This window comes from Cheilinus undulatus, linkage group 4 (genome assembly GCF_018320785.1).
Source record: "Cheilinus undulatus linkage group 4, ASM1832078v1, whole genome shotgun sequence".
Lineage (NCBI taxonomy): Eukaryota > Metazoa > Chordata > Actinopteri > Labriformes > Labridae > Cheilinus > Cheilinus undulatus.
The window spans coordinates 52,607,362-52,624,923 of NC_054868.1; the positions used below are offsets into that span (position 1 = coordinate 52,607,362).

General features: G+C 38.8%; 2 protein-coding genes across 2 annotated transcripts; one reads left to right on the forward strand and one right to left on the reverse strand.

Moving 5' to 3' along the window:
* Positions 1–528: 528 nt before the first annotated feature.
* Positions 529–7,251, reverse strand: wdr83os (WD repeat domain 83 opposite strand). Its single transcript, XM_041784507.1, has 4 exons — positions 7,085–7,251; positions 3,841–3,946; positions 3,000–3,097; positions 529–921 (listed from the first exon to the last, which is right to left on the reverse strand). The coding sequence occupies exons 1-4, from the start codon at positions 7,132–7,134 to the stop codon at positions 855–857; spliced, it is 321 nt and encodes a 106-aa protein (XP_041640441.1). The 5' UTR covers positions 7,135–7,251; the 3' UTR covers positions 529–854.
* A 117-nt stretch (positions 7,252–7,368) lies between these two features.
* Positions 7,369–16,465, forward strand: wdr83 (WD repeat domain containing 83). Its single transcript, XM_041785442.1, has 10 exons — positions 7,369–7,504; positions 7,861–7,971; positions 9,590–9,710; positions 9,832–9,937; positions 10,809–10,857; positions 12,512–12,638; positions 12,855–12,922; positions 13,598–13,706; positions 14,181–14,295; positions 14,647–16,465. The coding sequence occupies exons 2-10, from the start codon at positions 7,869–7,871 to the stop codon at positions 14,800–14,802; spliced, it is 954 nt and encodes a 317-aa protein (XP_041641376.1). The 5' UTR covers positions 7,369–7,504; positions 7,861–7,868; the 3' UTR covers positions 14,803–16,465.
* The last annotated feature ends 1,097 nt before the right edge of the window (positions 16,466–17,562 follow it).

The window sequence follows — 17,562 nt, forward strand, 5'->3', positions numbered from 1 at the left end:
CTAAGCGTGCAGTTATCATAAAATGTCACCTATTTTTTTCCTTCAAGTTTTAAACTGCATTTTCACCTTTTTGACTTCAGTCCAAATATTTTTCATTTTCATGCTTTTTATCCTGCTCACCTTTAAAACCAGCAGGATTTGATACTTTTATCTTTATAATAGAATACTAAAGAAATTCTATTATTTAGCACATAAACATTTGCAAGTATTTCTTTTAAATAATTGTATTCAATCACATGTTTGGGTGTTCAATCCAGATATAAAGGCTGAAGAAGGTCAATAAAACGGGCAGTAAATTATTTCTTAAACTGTCCATTTAAGACAGTTTTCTGCTGCCTTGTTGTTTGGTTTTCTTCATCTTTAACAGAAAACAGATTTTATAACTTCCTGTATTTCCACACTTTGAACCCAGAGTGGGACAGAAACCTTTACACAACAGAAATCAAATAGCTGGTGAACAGTTTTGGCAAGTTATGGCTAGATAAATTGTGTACATAGAAAAAATAATTTAAAAAATAACATGAAGCATTACTTTTAAAACCGTACAACTTTATTTACGACCGTCTGCGTCAGATCAGTAAAACACAGAGCAACATTTTGACGTGTTCATTGGCAAACAAATGTAGAAAAGGTTAAAAAAAGAGAAGAACATGAGTGCAGTCTAGGAACATTCGATCTCTCCATCTTGGCGTAGTGTTCTCCTCACTGTCCATCTGTTTTCTCTCTCTTCTGTCGTATCATCCTCCTCCGTGTCTCTGTTTCTCCTCCACGATAGCCGTGGGGCAATCTGTTGTTTCATCGCCAACTTCAACATCCTCAGTTTACTTCCTTGCTCTGCTGTGATTGGCCCTCGGTTACCATGGTGGCGACATCGGCTGTGGGTTCTGGAGGTAGGACATCACAACGGCTGAGATGGAGAGCCTGCAGAGAACAGGAGGAACCATGAAGACTTTAATCGGAGGGGATTTTTAACCACGTTTTATGTTGACTGGCAGTATAGCCAAATGGTGCAATACATTTCAATACTCCTTAGTTTATAGTGTGCTCGTTTTTTTCACACAGCTTTTAAAATACCAGCTTTTACATCATACATGTTTCTAATCATTTAAAATGCATCCACAACCAACACAAATCTAACTATGAAAAGCTGATTGATCATCCAGATTCCATGACGGTCATCAGGCAGATTCATCTTATAAAGCTTTAAGCTGAAATGCAACGAGAGGGCAAGCCAGGGCATTAAAGAGTGTTTTACCAGGCCACGAGAAGTCACGGTGAGGTTTGATCCACCCAAACATGGATGGAGTCACAGCTATATAGACACTCACCTTAGTCTGATACCACAGGGAGACTTACATCATACCTTGGCAGTGGATAAATGTCCTGAAACTGGCCTTGAACCAGCATCCAGGCTGGAGCATTACATTTATAGACAGACATTATATGCTGAGCCAAACATTTTACGTTAGGAAACTATAAAGTGCATCAAGCTTGTCTTTCTGTAACCTCGTCTCAGCGATGGAGCAGATGGTTCCTCCTTATTGTGAATGTGTCTGCGAGGCCTGGACGCCAGCCCTGTAGTAGTCTTTTAGAAGCAAATGGAAATGTCCCACCTCTGGAGGTCAGACAGTTAAAAGCTTTTGGACATTAGAGTTGGCTCATCTCGAGTCTCAGAGGCAGACAGACGAGAGTCTAACCTGCCGCTTTAAATCTGCATAATGTTAGACTTTTACATAAATACAAAGAACCTTTAAAAAAAAGGTCACTTCAGTGATAGCTGGGACTGTTCAGATCCTCAAATCACTAAATCCAGGTTTTAATACTCCTCTATTAAGAGTCTTAAAAGTTCCCACTGACAGCCAGATGTCTAAACTGTCTTCATCTTTTAGTTTGACAAAATTAAGTACACATTCAAACTGTCTTTTAGCAGCAGCATTATGATGGCGCATGACTCAGCATGGGGCTGCACGGCGGCACAAGTGTTAGGCTCACAGCAAGAAGGTTCATGGTTTGTTTCCCGGTCAGGGCCTTCCTGTGCAGAGTTTGCATGTTCTCCCTGTGCATGCGTGGGTTGTCTCTGGGTACTCCAGCTTCCTCCCACCACCAAAGGCATGCTTGTTAGGTTAATTGGTGACTCTAAATTGGCCGTAGGTGTGACTGGGAGCGCGCCTGGTTGTCTGTCTCTACATGTCAACCCTGAGATTGACTGGTGACCAGTTCAGAGTTTAACCCCACTTCTTGCCAAATAACAGCTGGGATAGGCTCCAGCCCCCCGTGACCTCCAATGTGATAAGCAGTATCGAAAATGAATGGATGGATGCCTCAGCATTGTATATTATAGGAAAATTAGGTATTAAAAGTTCATTTTATACACCAAATTTAAGAAATACATGAAAAAATCCACAGTTAATTCTATGGGGAACAATGGAAAACACTGAAATCATATTTTTTGTGGGATTTTGTGGCTTTGAAGAGATATAGAAGAGCCTTTTCTTGCCAGAGAAAGATTGACATTATTATATTGATTATAAGAATCAGCTTTACAGACCAAGTAAGCTTACACTAAGAAGGAATTTGACTCCAGTTAGCTTTCAATTCCTGTACAGGAATTACACAATAAATACGAGAATAAAAACACAGAAAATAATGCCAAATTTCAATATGAAAATATAAAGATTTTAAATAACTACTTTCACTAATGTATACAAGTCTGTGTGCATTTAAAGTATGGCTGCAAGGAATGCAGAGGGTGCAATGACGCTAGGGCTGGGCAATTAATCGAAAATTAGATTAAATCGCAATATTCAAATTGCAAACGGTGCAATATTTAATCACGATTAGATTATTTTCCAAAATTGTTCAGCCCTAAATGACGCTGACGTGGACACGGTCAGGTTAACATGAGGAAGATAAAACAATCTGAGCCTTTCAGTGGCCGTGTTTTAAGAATTATCATGCTCAGGAAAAAAACATTCAAGAAATAAAACCCGTATACTCACATGAAGCTGCTCATCATCTGTTTGGTGTCCTCTGAACTTCTGGAGTTTGCAAAGCTGATGAAGGAGCAGTAGACAGCGATCCAGGCACACCACTTCAGCTGAAACATGCAAAAAACACACATTTACAAAGTTAGTGGGACAAGCTCAAACATCACAGACAGCATAACTGAACAGAGCATCACATGTTCTGTTGATTAACTGAAGAAAGCAGAGGTATAGCATCAGAAACTATGAAGAGAGAAAGCTACTATAGACATAATCTGACTCAACAAATACAAGGAGTCGTCGAACTTAGTGTGAGATGTAAACTGGCATCTTCCTGGCCAGTATAAATTGATAACATGACTCTTCATAAGGTCCTGATACTCTTACAAAAGTTTGTGGCGGTTACCACTGTTTAGTACACAAATATCTAATCCTTTGAGTTTACTATTCATGAATGTTACCAAAATAAAAATCTAACATCTCCCAGTCATTTGAGGTTTTTAGCTTAATCACTTTGAGATATATTCAGGAAATAATTGCGTTGTATTTAAAGTAATTCTTTGTAGATTCAAAGGCAGTCAATTAAACGGATGATCAGCTGTTATTCTGGGTGCCCCCTGAGCCTGCTGATGTCCCCTCTTTGTTTCGTTCACTGTGCCCACAGTACCCAAAGTCAAAAGTTGTCCTTCATCCATTCATCTAAAGGTGAGTTTACCTTTAATCTTCTAAATGGGCCGGACCAAGGTCTACCATTCATCCCTTTATAGTGGAAAGACGCACACATAAAACCACACACAGGTTTAAAAGAGGAAGAGGGAGGGGTGAGAGTCTAACAGTTAGTATGTGTTAAGGTCACCTTGAGCATGAGTCCACACATGCTGAAGATCATGCCGAGCAGGTTCATGTAGTCAGGGGTGGGGTCCTCCAGGGTGGGGTTGGTCTCTGTGCTGGGGGGTTTGTACCTGCCACAAAAACAACCAAAAACAAACTATAAACACCACAGTTTAAACCCAGGTTTGTCTGTGAGACCCTTATGGCAAGAGCAGATATGAGAAAAGAGGCCAGTAAGGGACCGTAGATAGTGGCCCCTCATCTCTGTGCATGCAAACTTCCTGCCCTCATCAGGCCTGTAGTAGAGCAACTCAGTCAGACATGAGTAAATCCACCCCGACTCACTTACAGGCACATTTGTATTACTCAGATCAGCAGCAGGGAAGAAGGCTCTGCTGATGGGAGAGACGGGCTACAAGAAGGACTGGGACTCAACTTTCACCCAGGTAGAGATTTATCTGTGGATTTATGACAAGTGATGAGAAAAGCTCAGAGGCAGCACTCAACAACTGTCGATGATCAATGAATGTAAATCAGTACAGATCCATCATCAAAAGAGATTATCTTAGAATAGAAATCAAACTGTTTAAAATTGGATGTGCTGGTCTACATCAACTATTTTTGCCCCACTGAGGGCACATAAGTGCTGACTCACGTATGTAAATTAAATATGAAGAGTCAGAAGGTGAACAGAAACCGTCTTGATATCATAAATGTTCAGAAAAATACAGAAGAAACAGAAACAGAAGCATCACTTCGAGGTAAAAGGCCCAGCCAAAGTTCATGTTTTGGTGCTGTGCAAGATAAAAAAGGATAAGTTTATTTGTCGGTTAGTTTGATTGTATCTAAGACAAAAACTCACCTTGGGTAGGAACACAAGCAGGGCAAATCTGTCACATATAACAGATGCTCACATATCTCATGTATCCTATATTAAAGGTCACATATTTTACCCTTTAAGACAAGCTTATATCGGTCTCGGAGGTCCCCAAAACATGTCTGTGAAGTTTGTTGCTGAAAAAATACTCCAGTATAGGATTTTTGCATGTCTAAACACCCACCTGTTTCAGCCCTGCTCAGAACGAGCCGTTTCTGTGTCTGTGGCTTTAAATGCTACTGATCTGTCTGTCTCTGCCCTTGACCACACCCCTTTCAGGAAATGGATGTGGCACTCCTGATGTTACAATGTTACAGACGCTTTTATCCAACATTAAGGACCTGATTAGGATTTGAACCATCAATCTCCCAGACAAATGTCAGCAGGGTAACCCACTGAGCTATTGAGCATCTCAGCTGGCCGCTGAGAAGAAGATCAGGAGAGGAGAGTGGAACTTTTACCGAAGTAGGGTGGGCCACTTGAACATGGGGGCGGGGCTAACTCCCCACATGACATCAAGAGGGGAAAATCTGAGAGCGGCTTGTGTCAGCACACATTTTCTGAAAGGTGGAGAAAGAGAGGGGAGGAGGGAATGGATTTTTCCTGGTACTTAAAGGGATTGTGGACACGCCAGGAGCACATATTTTTGTTAGAAAAACCTGAAAAAGGGATTTTTGCACAATATGTCCCCTTTAAATAAATATGGTATTTTGTGCCTTTTGTTAGAAGTAGCAAGGGTTCAGATTGGAGCAGTGAGCCACTACTTTAAATGAATGGCAGAAGAAAAACTGAACACAACTGACCCTTTGTTGGTCCACTGACTACCAATGTTTGTTTTGTTTTTTTTTGTAAAGAATTATAACAGCCAGCTGCATAATGCCATCATGTGTATCAAAGTCAAACTACAAAAAATTGCTCTGATCATTTTGATTTAAAATAAGCATTTCAAATTGACTATCTTATGCACAATAATCATGTTAGGTCTACTGTTTGTGGTTTTTAACTGTAAAAGTCTTTTTTATTTGATGTTTTATGAGTCTCAGATTTGGATGGGTCAGATCAGCTCAAACGTACCCCCTAATATTTCAAAGAGCAGCCCACTGAGCAAGTGTAACTTTAAAAGATGAAATCTGGAGGACATAGCAGACATGCTGGCACTCAGAAAAAAACTGTATTGTCAGTACTTGAGTGGTCCACTCAGGTATACCTGAGCAATCTCGTATATCAAAACTGAAATGTATGCTGTTATTTCAACATTTTCAGCAACCCTTACACAAACGGCTCACCTGCTATGACTGCGGCATATCAAGTGTAACATTTTAATATTGTTACAGATGTTTTGTGAGTGTCTTTATATAATGTACTGCTGTTGAAACAACCAAAAAAGCGGGAGCAAAAAATGTTACATAAAGAAAGAGGCAAGGCAGGATGTGATGGTTGTCATGCTGAAACCCAACAGGTTGTCAGGCATTTGAAAAACATCAATAGAAAAAATATCACTGTTTTTGGCGATTGAAATCAATATCAAAACTCAATTAATTGTCCAGCCCTAATAAATACTGATTATTTACTATTGTCTCTGACATTTCCTGTTTGCTGTTCATAAATGTATGTGTGGCCTGGGTCGACTGCAAAAACTGAATTACCTTTTGGGATAAATAATGTTGTTTGAACCTGAATATCAACCATATATGCACAAAAATCATGTAGTTTCAGGCTAGTTTTAGCTAGGCTAAAGTCTGTTTAAGGACTGAAGCTTTGGGTCTGAACTTCATTTATATACAGGTCTCAATATCAGTATTGGCTGAACTGAATCTGGAAAAACAGGCATATCAGCAAAGATCCCATACTGTGCATCCATAATAAGGAAAGAGTTGTTTCACAGTATTTTATAACATGGGTAAGGATTTATACTTTACATGAAAAAGTAATCTTGCAATTATGGCAGGGTGAGTGAGTACATATATTAATTAACAGATGCACAGTGCATCGCCGATGAATCATCATCAAGCTGTTGTTAAAACACACAATAAAATAAGGTAACTCGTCAGTATGTCTAAGGCGGCTAATCCAGGGGATTTAAATCAACCTGGGACTGACCTGCTGTCTGGGGTTCATGAATGAAACAGGGGTAGTTAGCAGTGCAAGGATTACTGAATATCTAAATTAAATACCTGATAGTCAGCTACATTACTGTGTAAAGTTGTATGATTTTCATATAACTCGGTGGTTCATAAATCTTTCAGCAACATCAAATAATCTGATCACTAATCCCTTCAGGATCTACTCATGAATTGTGTTAAAGGTTAGCTCATTAGCTGTTAGCGAACAAGCTAATACGTTGAGCTAATTCCACCAGAAAAATCGACTATAATCGTCATTAATCACTCACCTTAAAATCTTATTTTGCCTCCTTGGGTCTGCCATGTTGTTGGAAGACATAATTTGTTTCAAAAAGCCCGAATTTAGCGAAATTTCTATCAAATTCACACGCTAATGACAGAAACACAGCTGATCTACCCCGTCGAGGATGGAGTAGAGGGGAGAAGAACTAGTCACATCCGGTGATTTCAGAATAAGAGCATACAGTAATAAATTACGCAGAAAGAGCCGGCAACAGAGGATTGAAACTCTTATTTTGACGGGGGTGTATTTACCCAGTGTACATTGCGCCGAGTAGCAAACATGATGGGTACAGTGAATGGAGGAAGATGTTCACGGTTAAAAATGGCTAGTTTTCACTAGCTGCGGCACAAATATGAACATTTTACCTCGCTGAAAGTAAACACCGGATAACCTGTTCGTGTAACATGTAAGTATGTGAATATACTTTAATTATAAGCAACGGTGAGGTGGAAAGGAAGCTATTAATTTGATAACTGCCAGCTCTGTGATTATAAATTAGCCTTTAAACTAAAAACTAGACTATATTGGACATTTAGTTCACTGTAGGCAACAACTGTCACCTCTGTGCTTGGCATTTTTAATAACTTACTAGATAAATTCAGCTTAACGCAGTAGTGAACAATGTTATCCTCTCTGGTACTGCGAACACGTTTCATTGTAATAAGCTGTTAAAAGGTAGAAAACTCAGTCACCATTTACTGTAATGAGTACGTGGAGACTGACAGAGAAGCTCACGTGTACTTTTTTGTGTTTTCTACATAGTTTTAGTCATGTCGTTCCCCCAGCCCAGACCTCAGGCTCCTCAGCTTCCCCAGCATCTCCTCAGGACTATCGAGTGTCGACAAGGAGCTGTCAGAGCTGTCCGCTTTAATGGTAAGACATGGAGACAGAATATTTACTGTTATTGACACGTCTGAGATGGCTGCAGCAGGGTTGTCATGCAAAACATGTGTTAGTGGTTCTCAGCGTAGGGGTCGGGCCCCCTTTGAGGGTCGCAAGACACTGAGAGGGGGTCACCAGATGCCTCAAAAAAAAAATGAATAGTTCGTGACTTCAAATTGAATATTGACCTATGTTGACCTATATTTTATAGAATATATGCATTAAACATGACTTAAAAGTAAAATAAAATATGTGCATTTGGTGAGATCTATGCTTAAATCAAACTAATGTTTAAAAGAATCCTGAAGTCTGCACATGACTGTTCTTGAATTTGCATTGCTGTGTTCAACTATGCTTCAACCACCTTCAGGCACAGCAGGGGTCAGAGTGTTTTAAATCAAAGTCCAAGTGTTGATACTCAGATTTAAAGCTGGGCAATGGAGACCAAAAAGAATGTCTTGATATTTTTTGCTGAATGGTGATATGTGATTTATGTCCAAATGTTTTTTATTGTTAAAGAAATAACACCAAAGTTGGCTCTAAGTCAAATTCACGAGGTCCAGAAATAAATTGTCCATTTGGAGGAAAAAACAAAAAAGATGAATGGATATATGGATGGATGGATGCATGCATGGACAGATGGACTCATGCATAGATGGATAAATAAATAAATGGATGGATGTATGCATGCATGCATGGATGGATGGATGGATGGATGCATGCATGGACAGATGAATGCATGCATGGACGGATGAATGGATGCATGGAGCGATGCATGGATGCATGCATGGCTGGATAATTAAATCAATTGATGGATGATAGATAAATGGATGGATGGATGAATGGATGGATGCTTGGATAAATGGATGGATGGATGCATGGATAAATGAATGGATGGATGGATCGATGAATGGATGGATAAATAAATCAATGGATGCATGCATGCACTTATGCATGGATGGATGGATGGATGCATGATAGATAGATAGATAGATAGATAGATAGATAGATAGATAGATAGATAGATGTATTATATTAATACAAACTGAAATTGCATTGTTACAGCAGCTAGTCATCAATATGTTAAGCAGCAGTAGAATAAATACATCATAAATCAGCATTAGAAACTCTGTAGGAAGATTAAAAGAAAGTGAGTAAGAATAAAAGACTGTAAACATAAATTGCCTGGAGGTTGAGGTTTAAATGTGCAGGAAAATGTGAAACTACTGGTGACAGCACTGGGTGTCTGAACGTTTTTGTGCATTGCAGTGATTAGGCATTTAAAGTGAATGAGCAGTTTGCAGAGAAATACTCAAAAAACATTATCAACCAATTAAAGAGTACTGACTCACTCACACCAAGCAGGAGAGAGCAGCATTAATGGGAACATGGTCAGGATGGTAGTTCTCTGAAGGTGAACTGTTGTACTGCATGACATAACATGGTTGTAGATGAATAATGTTGTCTGGCCCTCTTGTTCTAATGTGTATCAGAACGCAACCTTTTTGAAACCTTTGCCTCACATCGTATGAATCTGGATATAGTCATGAGTCATACGTGGATAATTTCAGCTTATAACTTTCTTTTTTATCTCCCCCTGCATGTTCAGCTGATGGGAACTATCTGCTGTCGTGCGGCAGTGACAAATCTCTAAAACTGTGGAGTGTGAGTCGAGGGACCCTGCTGAAGACATACAGCGGCCATGGATACGAGGTCCTGGATGCTGACGCGTAAGAGATTTGTCACAGTCTCCTCCACAGAGAAAACAAAATCACTGATAGGTGATACTGAAGACATGCTTTCCTTTTGAAAGATAGACAATAAGTTTCATCTATCATTATTTTTCAACAGTTCTTATGACAACAGTCAGATCTGCTCCTGCAGCTCTGACAAGACCGTGATCCTGTGGGACGTCGCTAGTGGCCAGGTCACACGGAAACTCAGAGGGCATGCCGGGGTCAGTTCTGTTTTAATGGATTCTGAGAAAGGGTGAAAAGTAACTACATTTACTGCCAAGCACTGTACTTTTTTGAGTACCTTTTTAACTGAATTTAGGAGGAAGAATTTTACTTCATCACATGTAAAAAAAACATTTCTGAGTGTAAAACAAAATCTAAAAGCAAAAATGACAAGGTCCAAGCTTTCTGTCAATGACATGAAAGTGGTCTGTTGTTTTGCTTTGATTACACAATGATGAGCTGCACATAGCAAGAGACTGATTCTACATCTCAGTGAAAAAAACTTGTAGCATTTCATGCATTTAAAGTTATAATGTAGGTGTGGCTTTAGAATAGAATTTAATTGAATAGCAGAATAGCACTTTATTGTCATTGTTGTGAACAAAGAAAGGCAGTTTGGCATCTCTCTAAGAATAGCAGCAGGTAAAAAAGAACAAAATAATAAAATAGATAAGATAAATAACACTATATACAGAGTAAGACATGTTAAAAAAAGGGCAATAATAATAATAAAATAAGATAATACTATATATTTACCTGAATGACCTGGTTGGAGGTCTGTATTCTCATGTTATTTCCAATAAGGAAATATCATATTTTACTGTACAACTCCTCAAAGCTTCTCAGCCCTCTACTTTAAATAATCTCTAAATAAATTACTTTTACTTTAGTAGACTTATAGGCTTGTAATTTTACTCCTACTGCAGTGAAAGTTAACCAAAGTAGCTCTGTTTCTGTTTGAGTATAAAGGTCTTGTTTTTTTCACCTCTGCTAATTCTGAGCATAGGAATTTTGTCAATCAGTTTGATTTCTTTTGATACTTCTACATATTCTAGTTAATGTTTTCTTTTATGTTTTTTCTGCACACAGAAAGTCAACTGTGTCCAGTTCAATGAGGAAGCAACTGTAATGTTGTCTGGTGAGTTTTTATTTAGGTTATACTTTTTTAGAACCTGACACGCCAGATGGTTTTGTTCCACACATTCATCTGGAAAACTTTCCATTGATGGTGTTTGGAAAAGGGCAGAGCCTTTGAAAAAAAACTCAGAGGGTGGTTGGATGAACGTTCTGTCTGTCACATCTTTACAGGCCAATCAGAGCAACAAAACATGTGACGTCGTAGCCCCAAACTGAGGTGCGCTGCTACGACGAATTAACTCCATAAAAAGCTTCATAACATAAACCATGGCGACTGTAGACGTGTCAGTTCACGACTTTTATCATTTTTGAAAAAAAACCCCAACTCACTGCTGTTCTTTTTTCTTCTTTAAACGAGGACATGTCGTCAAGTTCTGATTAAACTGACGCTTTAGCAGCATCCACGCTAATGTCTTTCGCCATAATCGCACTGGCCTCTTGTTGCTGCTTGCTTACGTCACGACCCCGTCATGCCCAGAAGTACTCCCTCTCGATGCTGATTGGTCCTGTCACTTTCTAACCGGGCCCAAACGGTTCAGACAGGGGCTTTCAAGATGGATTTGCCAGTAAAAAACACGGAAACGGGCGCATCCACCTGCTTTGGAAGGTTAACTTTTTTAGACATTATATATATTCTTCACAGCTTACAGTGCACCAACTAAAGCATACTTGTGGAGGAATTCTGCATACACATCTGGTGCTTTTCCCTCCCCCTCACAGACAACATGCATTAGTTTACAAACAGAGGGTGATTACACTGGCAGAAGAAGGCAGAGAACCACTGAAATTGGCATTTAGATTTGCAAATTGTTTGCATATGGAGATCTGGCATGTGTATACATAAATGTCACCTTGAAGTTTATCTGGCTGTGGCTAAATGGCCACATTGGAGAGGCTAATTTATTTCATGCTAGTTGTGACAGGTTTGTAAGATTCCTATTTATGAAGATAACTTGAAGATCAAGTGGAAAAAGACACATTTTTTGACGCAAGACGGAAAGATTAGATAGTACGAATATTTGTATGCACATGGAGAGGTAACTTTTTAAACTTTTTGTTTTGTCTGCATAAGTTGCTAAATGATGACACAAATAACGATACAGTTTAACGTCATATCACATCTGTTAATAATAATCCCTGCAGGGATGTAAACTCCCATTGGATTGTAGCTTTACTATTATGGGATGGACTGTTTAAATACCAATTTCCTGGGCAGTAGCTTGTAACTTTTCAACAGAACACAGTAAGCACAGTATCACAGCAGTTTAATGAAGCTCTTGCTTTGTGACCTTCCTCTTCTGTTGCAGCCTCAGTCATTGTATTAAACAGGGTAACTGATATCTTTTTACCTGAGGACAGGTAGATAGATTATTGGCATAAGTTGTACGAGACAGCAGCTACCAAAGTTATATAGTGCTAAGAGCTAACAGTAGCTGACTGAGAAGCTTTTTAAAGTTTTTGTCCTGTGAGATTGGCTTTGAAATTACTATTTTAAGATAGAAAAGTTACATGTTGTTGATGTAAGGAAATATTTAGTGATTTGAGCATTGAGATGTCTCTTATTATTTGGGTTAATATTTCTGTCCATTTGAAAACGTCTCATCACAATCTGATTGATCATACTAACTTGTTTCTGCTTATTTATCTTCATCCAGGGTCCATAGATGGGACAGTCAGGTGCTGGGACACCAGGTCCAGAAAATATGAGCCTATACAGATCTTAGATGAGGCTCGGGATGGCATCAGCAGCTTGAAAGTTGTTCAGCATGAGCTGCTAACGGGGTGAGAACTGTCCGCCATGATGGATCCTTTAAATAAAATCAAACAACCTTCTGCTTTTCAGAGTCGATTTTTAGCCGTTTTAAATCCCAAATTACTGATATCTACTGCTCTTTAGACTGAAGTAGGGTAATTTGAAGATGAAGATGTCTACCAGATTTATAGAAATCTCTTTCTGGGGTGCCACTGCAGCATTTTTTAAATTATTCTTGTGTTCAGGTCGGTGGATGGCAGAGTGCGGCGTTATGACCTGAGGATGGGACAGCTCCATGTTGACTTTATCGACAGTAAGTAATCTTTTTAAGATGAACAGGACCTTAATGTTTATTTTGTGGTAGTAGGATGTCCTTAAGGCATGTAAGTGTCAGATGTTGTGTCCCATATTACGCAGGATTGCAGGCTTGCTGTCCAGGCTGCATCCATTGAAATATTTATTAATTGACTTGTGAGTTACAGTTTCCCCTGGTAAATAGTTGGTGTATAACACCTTTATTTTGAATGCATGGAACTAAGGAGTTGTGCTTTGTATTTACAAGCCTTTTACATCTGTGAGCTAAATGTTTTGCCTCCCTGTGAACATCATAACATTTCAAACAAGGATTTGTGTTCTGTTCATGCCCCACTATTTTCACTTGTAAAATAAGCTAACAAGCTCTATGAGTGATTACAGACAAATAAAATCAAGAAAATCTCTCTGTCTGACACTCCTAATGCCTTTTCATCTCCATCTTTCCTTGTTTCTTCTCTATGTCAATGTAAACCCACACACACAAAAAATCTTGTTTTAATGTTTTGTGTCTCATGTCTGCTAATTCGTGTCACTACTTTCTTGTAATGTTTTTGCATGAATAATTTAAAAAAAAAATTTAAAAATGAAAAAATAGTTACTGTAAAAATAAATGAATAAATAAATAACTAAAATGCAAACCCCTTTAACCTCTCTACATGCTTTTGTCTTGCAGGTCCGATCACATGCGTGTGCTTCAGTCGGGACGGTCAGTGCACCCTGAGCTCCAGCCTGGATTCAACCGTCAGACTACTCGACAAGAGCACTGGAGAAATGCTGGGAGAGTGAGTACTGCTCAGATACAAAGGAGATGAACTGATTTTTTTCTGTCAGAACAATGCCTACAGCATCCCTGCCTGGATATAACTAGGATTATGTTACTGGCTTGATGCCAGTGCTAAATAAACACTGCATATCTCCTGTTATCTCCTGTTGAACAGTGTGGTGAACTAACAGGTGAGGCTAAAATAGCCTAATTTTGTGTGGAAGATCATCCAGAAATAGCAGCCATCAAAGTACGTATCACGGTGTAGTGCACATTTAGTACAAGGAAAGTTAAGAAAGGTTGAAATGACACGTGATATCCAGAATTTGATCCCTGTAAATCTTTTAATGAAGCATTTAACAACTATCAATAGGTCCAGTCATGTTTCTGGTCATTTGGTTGAGGTTACCATTAATTGTAAAATATTGAAACAGACTAATTTTACAATAAATGGTAATGTATTGATACTTTGTTGTTTGCCCCACCTATTCAGGTATAAAGGTCACACAATGAAGGGCTACAAGCTGGACTGCTGCCTGTCCAGTAAAGACACTCACGTCCTGAGCTGCTCAGAAGACGGACACATCTACTGCTGGGATCTGGTGGAGGTAACAGTCTTGTTAAATTCATGTTGAAATTGGATTTAAGATCACAACAGGTGGAATTTTTAGGCTGCAGTAAGTAAGACTAACAGAGTGTTCTCAGGCTGACAACATTTGAGTACAGAAAGATTTCCAACAAATTAATTTATGCAAACTGGACTGCATGCTGGAGTTTCTCTGCAGTTTTTGCAATTGAAAACAAAACAATACCCAATGCCGAGTGCCTTGGACTTCTTTGTGTTTTAATGTCCAAGTAGGCATTGAAATTATGTGATTTTTAAATTTTGTGAAATTTTATGTGCAAACCTGGCTTTGTGACAGCTCAGTTTCCAAAAACGGTGTGTTAATCTCCTCCAGGGGTCTCTGTCCTTGAAACTCCCTGTTGGGAAAGCCGTCGTCCAATCGTTGTCCTTCCATCCCACGGAGACCCGCCTCCTCACAGCCATGGAGGGCCGTGTTCAGGTGTGGGGGGCAGAGCCAGAGGAGACCGAGGCGGATGCAGCAGCCACATAGAGACGGGGAAATCAGTCTGGAGCTACACTTTGAAACTGGGGGCTGTGATTTTTATTTTTCAGTCTCCACCCTGAGCAGCTAAACCTGAACCAGAACTCTGAAGACTCGTTAGCTGCACAGCACAGATGTGCTGGAAACATGGAGTCTGTGTTGCCTTGGGAATGGCTGTGAGGGACTTTAAGTTTGGATGGAAGTGATCAGCACAGATGCAAAGCAGATATTCATGTTTGCAAAGATACAGCGATATCAAGAACAAAAAAACATGTTGAACTTTAGGATTACACAAGTGTAGGCTCTGCAAGACTACCTAATCTAAGTCCAGAACTAAGTCATAATTTATGGATTTTTGTAGAAGTGCACAGAACATAGTTGTGTACAAAAACCTAAAATAAATTTCCATTTGTAAAAAAACACCTCTTTCAGTTTCCAGTTCAGTTCATGATGTTTTTTTATTGGCATGATTAGTTACAACTGTCCATGCAAAAGCAAAACATAAGTATTTTACAATTATGCTAAAACTTAATACTTACATTTACAAATAAAACATAGAAATGTTGATAGATACTAAGACTGCATAAAATTGATTAGAATAACATTACATCTAATGACAGCCTTCATCAAACTAACAATCTGTTTGTCTCCTGTGGTGAAAATCAGTTCTAAATTGTGTGTCTAAGCCTAGACTGAAGATAAACAAGTCCTTCAAAATAAGAACATAATGAACATCTTTAGGAGTCCTACATCCAGTCCTGCAATCATTTGGTGCTGCAGATATTCTGTTGTCTTTGGTGCATCGGTGAGACACCACTCTTAGTTAATTTTCTTGATCGAGACAACAGCAGAAAAAACAATCTGATGCAGGGAGGATGTTGTAAAAGAGAGGGCGCTCTCCTGCCCAGCAGTGGGGACAGCTTCTCCTTCCATCAATACAAAATGCAAAAAAAAAGTCTTGGACTTGAACTGAAATCACATTGTTGATTCAGGGGTGATTCTGATTGCTCCTCTTCTGCAGTGCTAAAGTCACCTGCTGGTCATTAGCCTTGCCTTGCCCCCCTGGTCATGACGCTGCATGGCCCACTTTGGGAACCACTGTGCTAGCTCAAGAAGCTCTCTTTGACAGTTTCATACAGAGGGCAGCTTTCTCTCATCTGACCAGTGGTTCCAGAAGTAGATTAGAGGTCTTTTAGAGTAGTGGTTCTTAACTCTTCTAGCCTCAGGACCCACCAGTTTCTCTTACAACAAATCCTGACCCAAATTTCCAAAAAAAAAAGAAGAAGTCAAGAACACATGTTTAGGTAGTCAAATGTTTTGCAGTTTACAAATTTCATGATATGTGAAATAGAAGGGACAAAACTGAAAAGTCTACACCCTCTTTTCCCATCATTATGTGTAGATTTTTGGCAGTTTGCAGAGATCTTGATAAACTACTTTATTATCATGGGAACTGAGCTTTATTCATTGCAAAAAAAGAAGAAAAATTAGTTGGAATACTGATCAAACATTTGAATTTAACCAATTTCACAGAAAAACAGGGTAACATAGAAGGTATGGATGCATGTCCACTGAGGACTTCAGGACTTTTTGTCTCCATTTTTTTACAGAGACCTATTCCTGACCCACTTTTGGGTCCTGACCCACCAGTTGAGAACTACTGCTTTAGTGGGTTTGCAGCATTTTTTTTCCTTAATTTCATTTTAAGCCACACAATGACAAAATGAAGGACTCTATAAGTCATTGAGCTCTTTGTAAAATAAAATATCTTAAAGCAAAAAAAAAAAAACACTTTTGGAGTTCTTGATGCGTACATTGTGTAGGTGCATAGCAATTTAAAGACAGGAGAGAAGATCTGCTGCTTTTTAGTGCATGTCTTACCCCCCTCCTCATATTTCCTGACTCCTCTAAGTCTTTTTGATGATAAAGTGTACATCAGTGTGCTTTAATGATTGTTATAATGGTTTTTCTAGGTGTAGTTTTTGCTTCATAGTTTTCTCTTTGAATGGTTTAATGATGTCTGCTGGAGATATTTTTCTCCTCTGGGTGTTTTTTAATATTTGACCACACCTGCCATCACAGTACTTGTCAGTCTTTTGCAGTTCAAACCCACAAACAAGGTCATATCTCCAGTTATTCAAAAGCCTGGACACTCTTGGTCAAATGTTGTCATTTTGTGAACATTTTGTGTTATTGAGAAAGTTCACAGGCGAAAAATGACTCCCACAAACACGGTTCAGTCCTGTACAAGTTTATCTTTATTAGGAACTGTATGTAGAAAAATCAAAGAGTTGGGAAATGTTCAAAATAAGTTAATCAGCGTTACAAAATAATGGCGATGCATAAATAAATAACTTATCTTACATAAATACAGTTTTTAACCAAAGCTTGACAGCTTAAGTCAAATTCTAGAGCTTCACTCAGCTGTGTTTATGACTACAGCCTCGTAAACAGAGTTAGTTTCATTATTTAAACCTTAAATTGCACTGAAGACTTAAAATAAATACATGTCAGCTTATTTACAAAAATAGTCAAGTAATTTGTGGAAGGAGTAAGTCTCTGCTTAGTTTTAGGCTTATATTTTTCAAATGTACCTTGTTTCTAATGCCCTCTATGCACTATTATAAGAAAATCTCTGTTGGATTATGGACTTTGCACGATTAATCAAAAGAAGCAGGACTTTCTAGCTTTAGTATCGTTAAAGTAGTTCATTAAAGCTTATAAGTGATGCCTGGACACATCTGAACTGATGTTTTCCCCACAAACAGT

Coding starts and splice junctions, on each gene's coding strand:
- wdr83os (XM_041784507.1), bottom strand. CDS start 7,134: ATGTCTTCCAACAACATGGCAGACCCAAGGAGGCAAAATAAGATTTTA. Junction 3,098..3,840: donor TGTGTGGACTCATGCTCAAG/GTGACCTTAACA, acceptor TGCATGTTTCAG/CTGAAGTGGTGTGCCTGGAT. Junction 922..2,999: donor CAGATGATGAGCAGCTTCAT/GTGAGTATACGG, acceptor TGTTCTCTGCAG/GCTCTCCATCTCAGCCGTTG.
- wdr83 (XM_041785442.1), top strand. CDS start 7,869: ATGTCGTTCCCCCAGCCCAGACCTCAGGCTCCTCAGCTTCCCCAGCAT. Junction 10,858..12,511: donor AGCAACTGTAATGTTGTCTG/GTGAGTTTTTAT, acceptor ATCTTCATCCAG/GGTCCATAGATGGGACAGTC. Junction 12,639..12,854: donor CAGCATGAGCTGCTAACGGG/GTGAGAACTGTC, acceptor TCTTGTGTTCAG/GTCGGTGGATGGCAGAGTGC.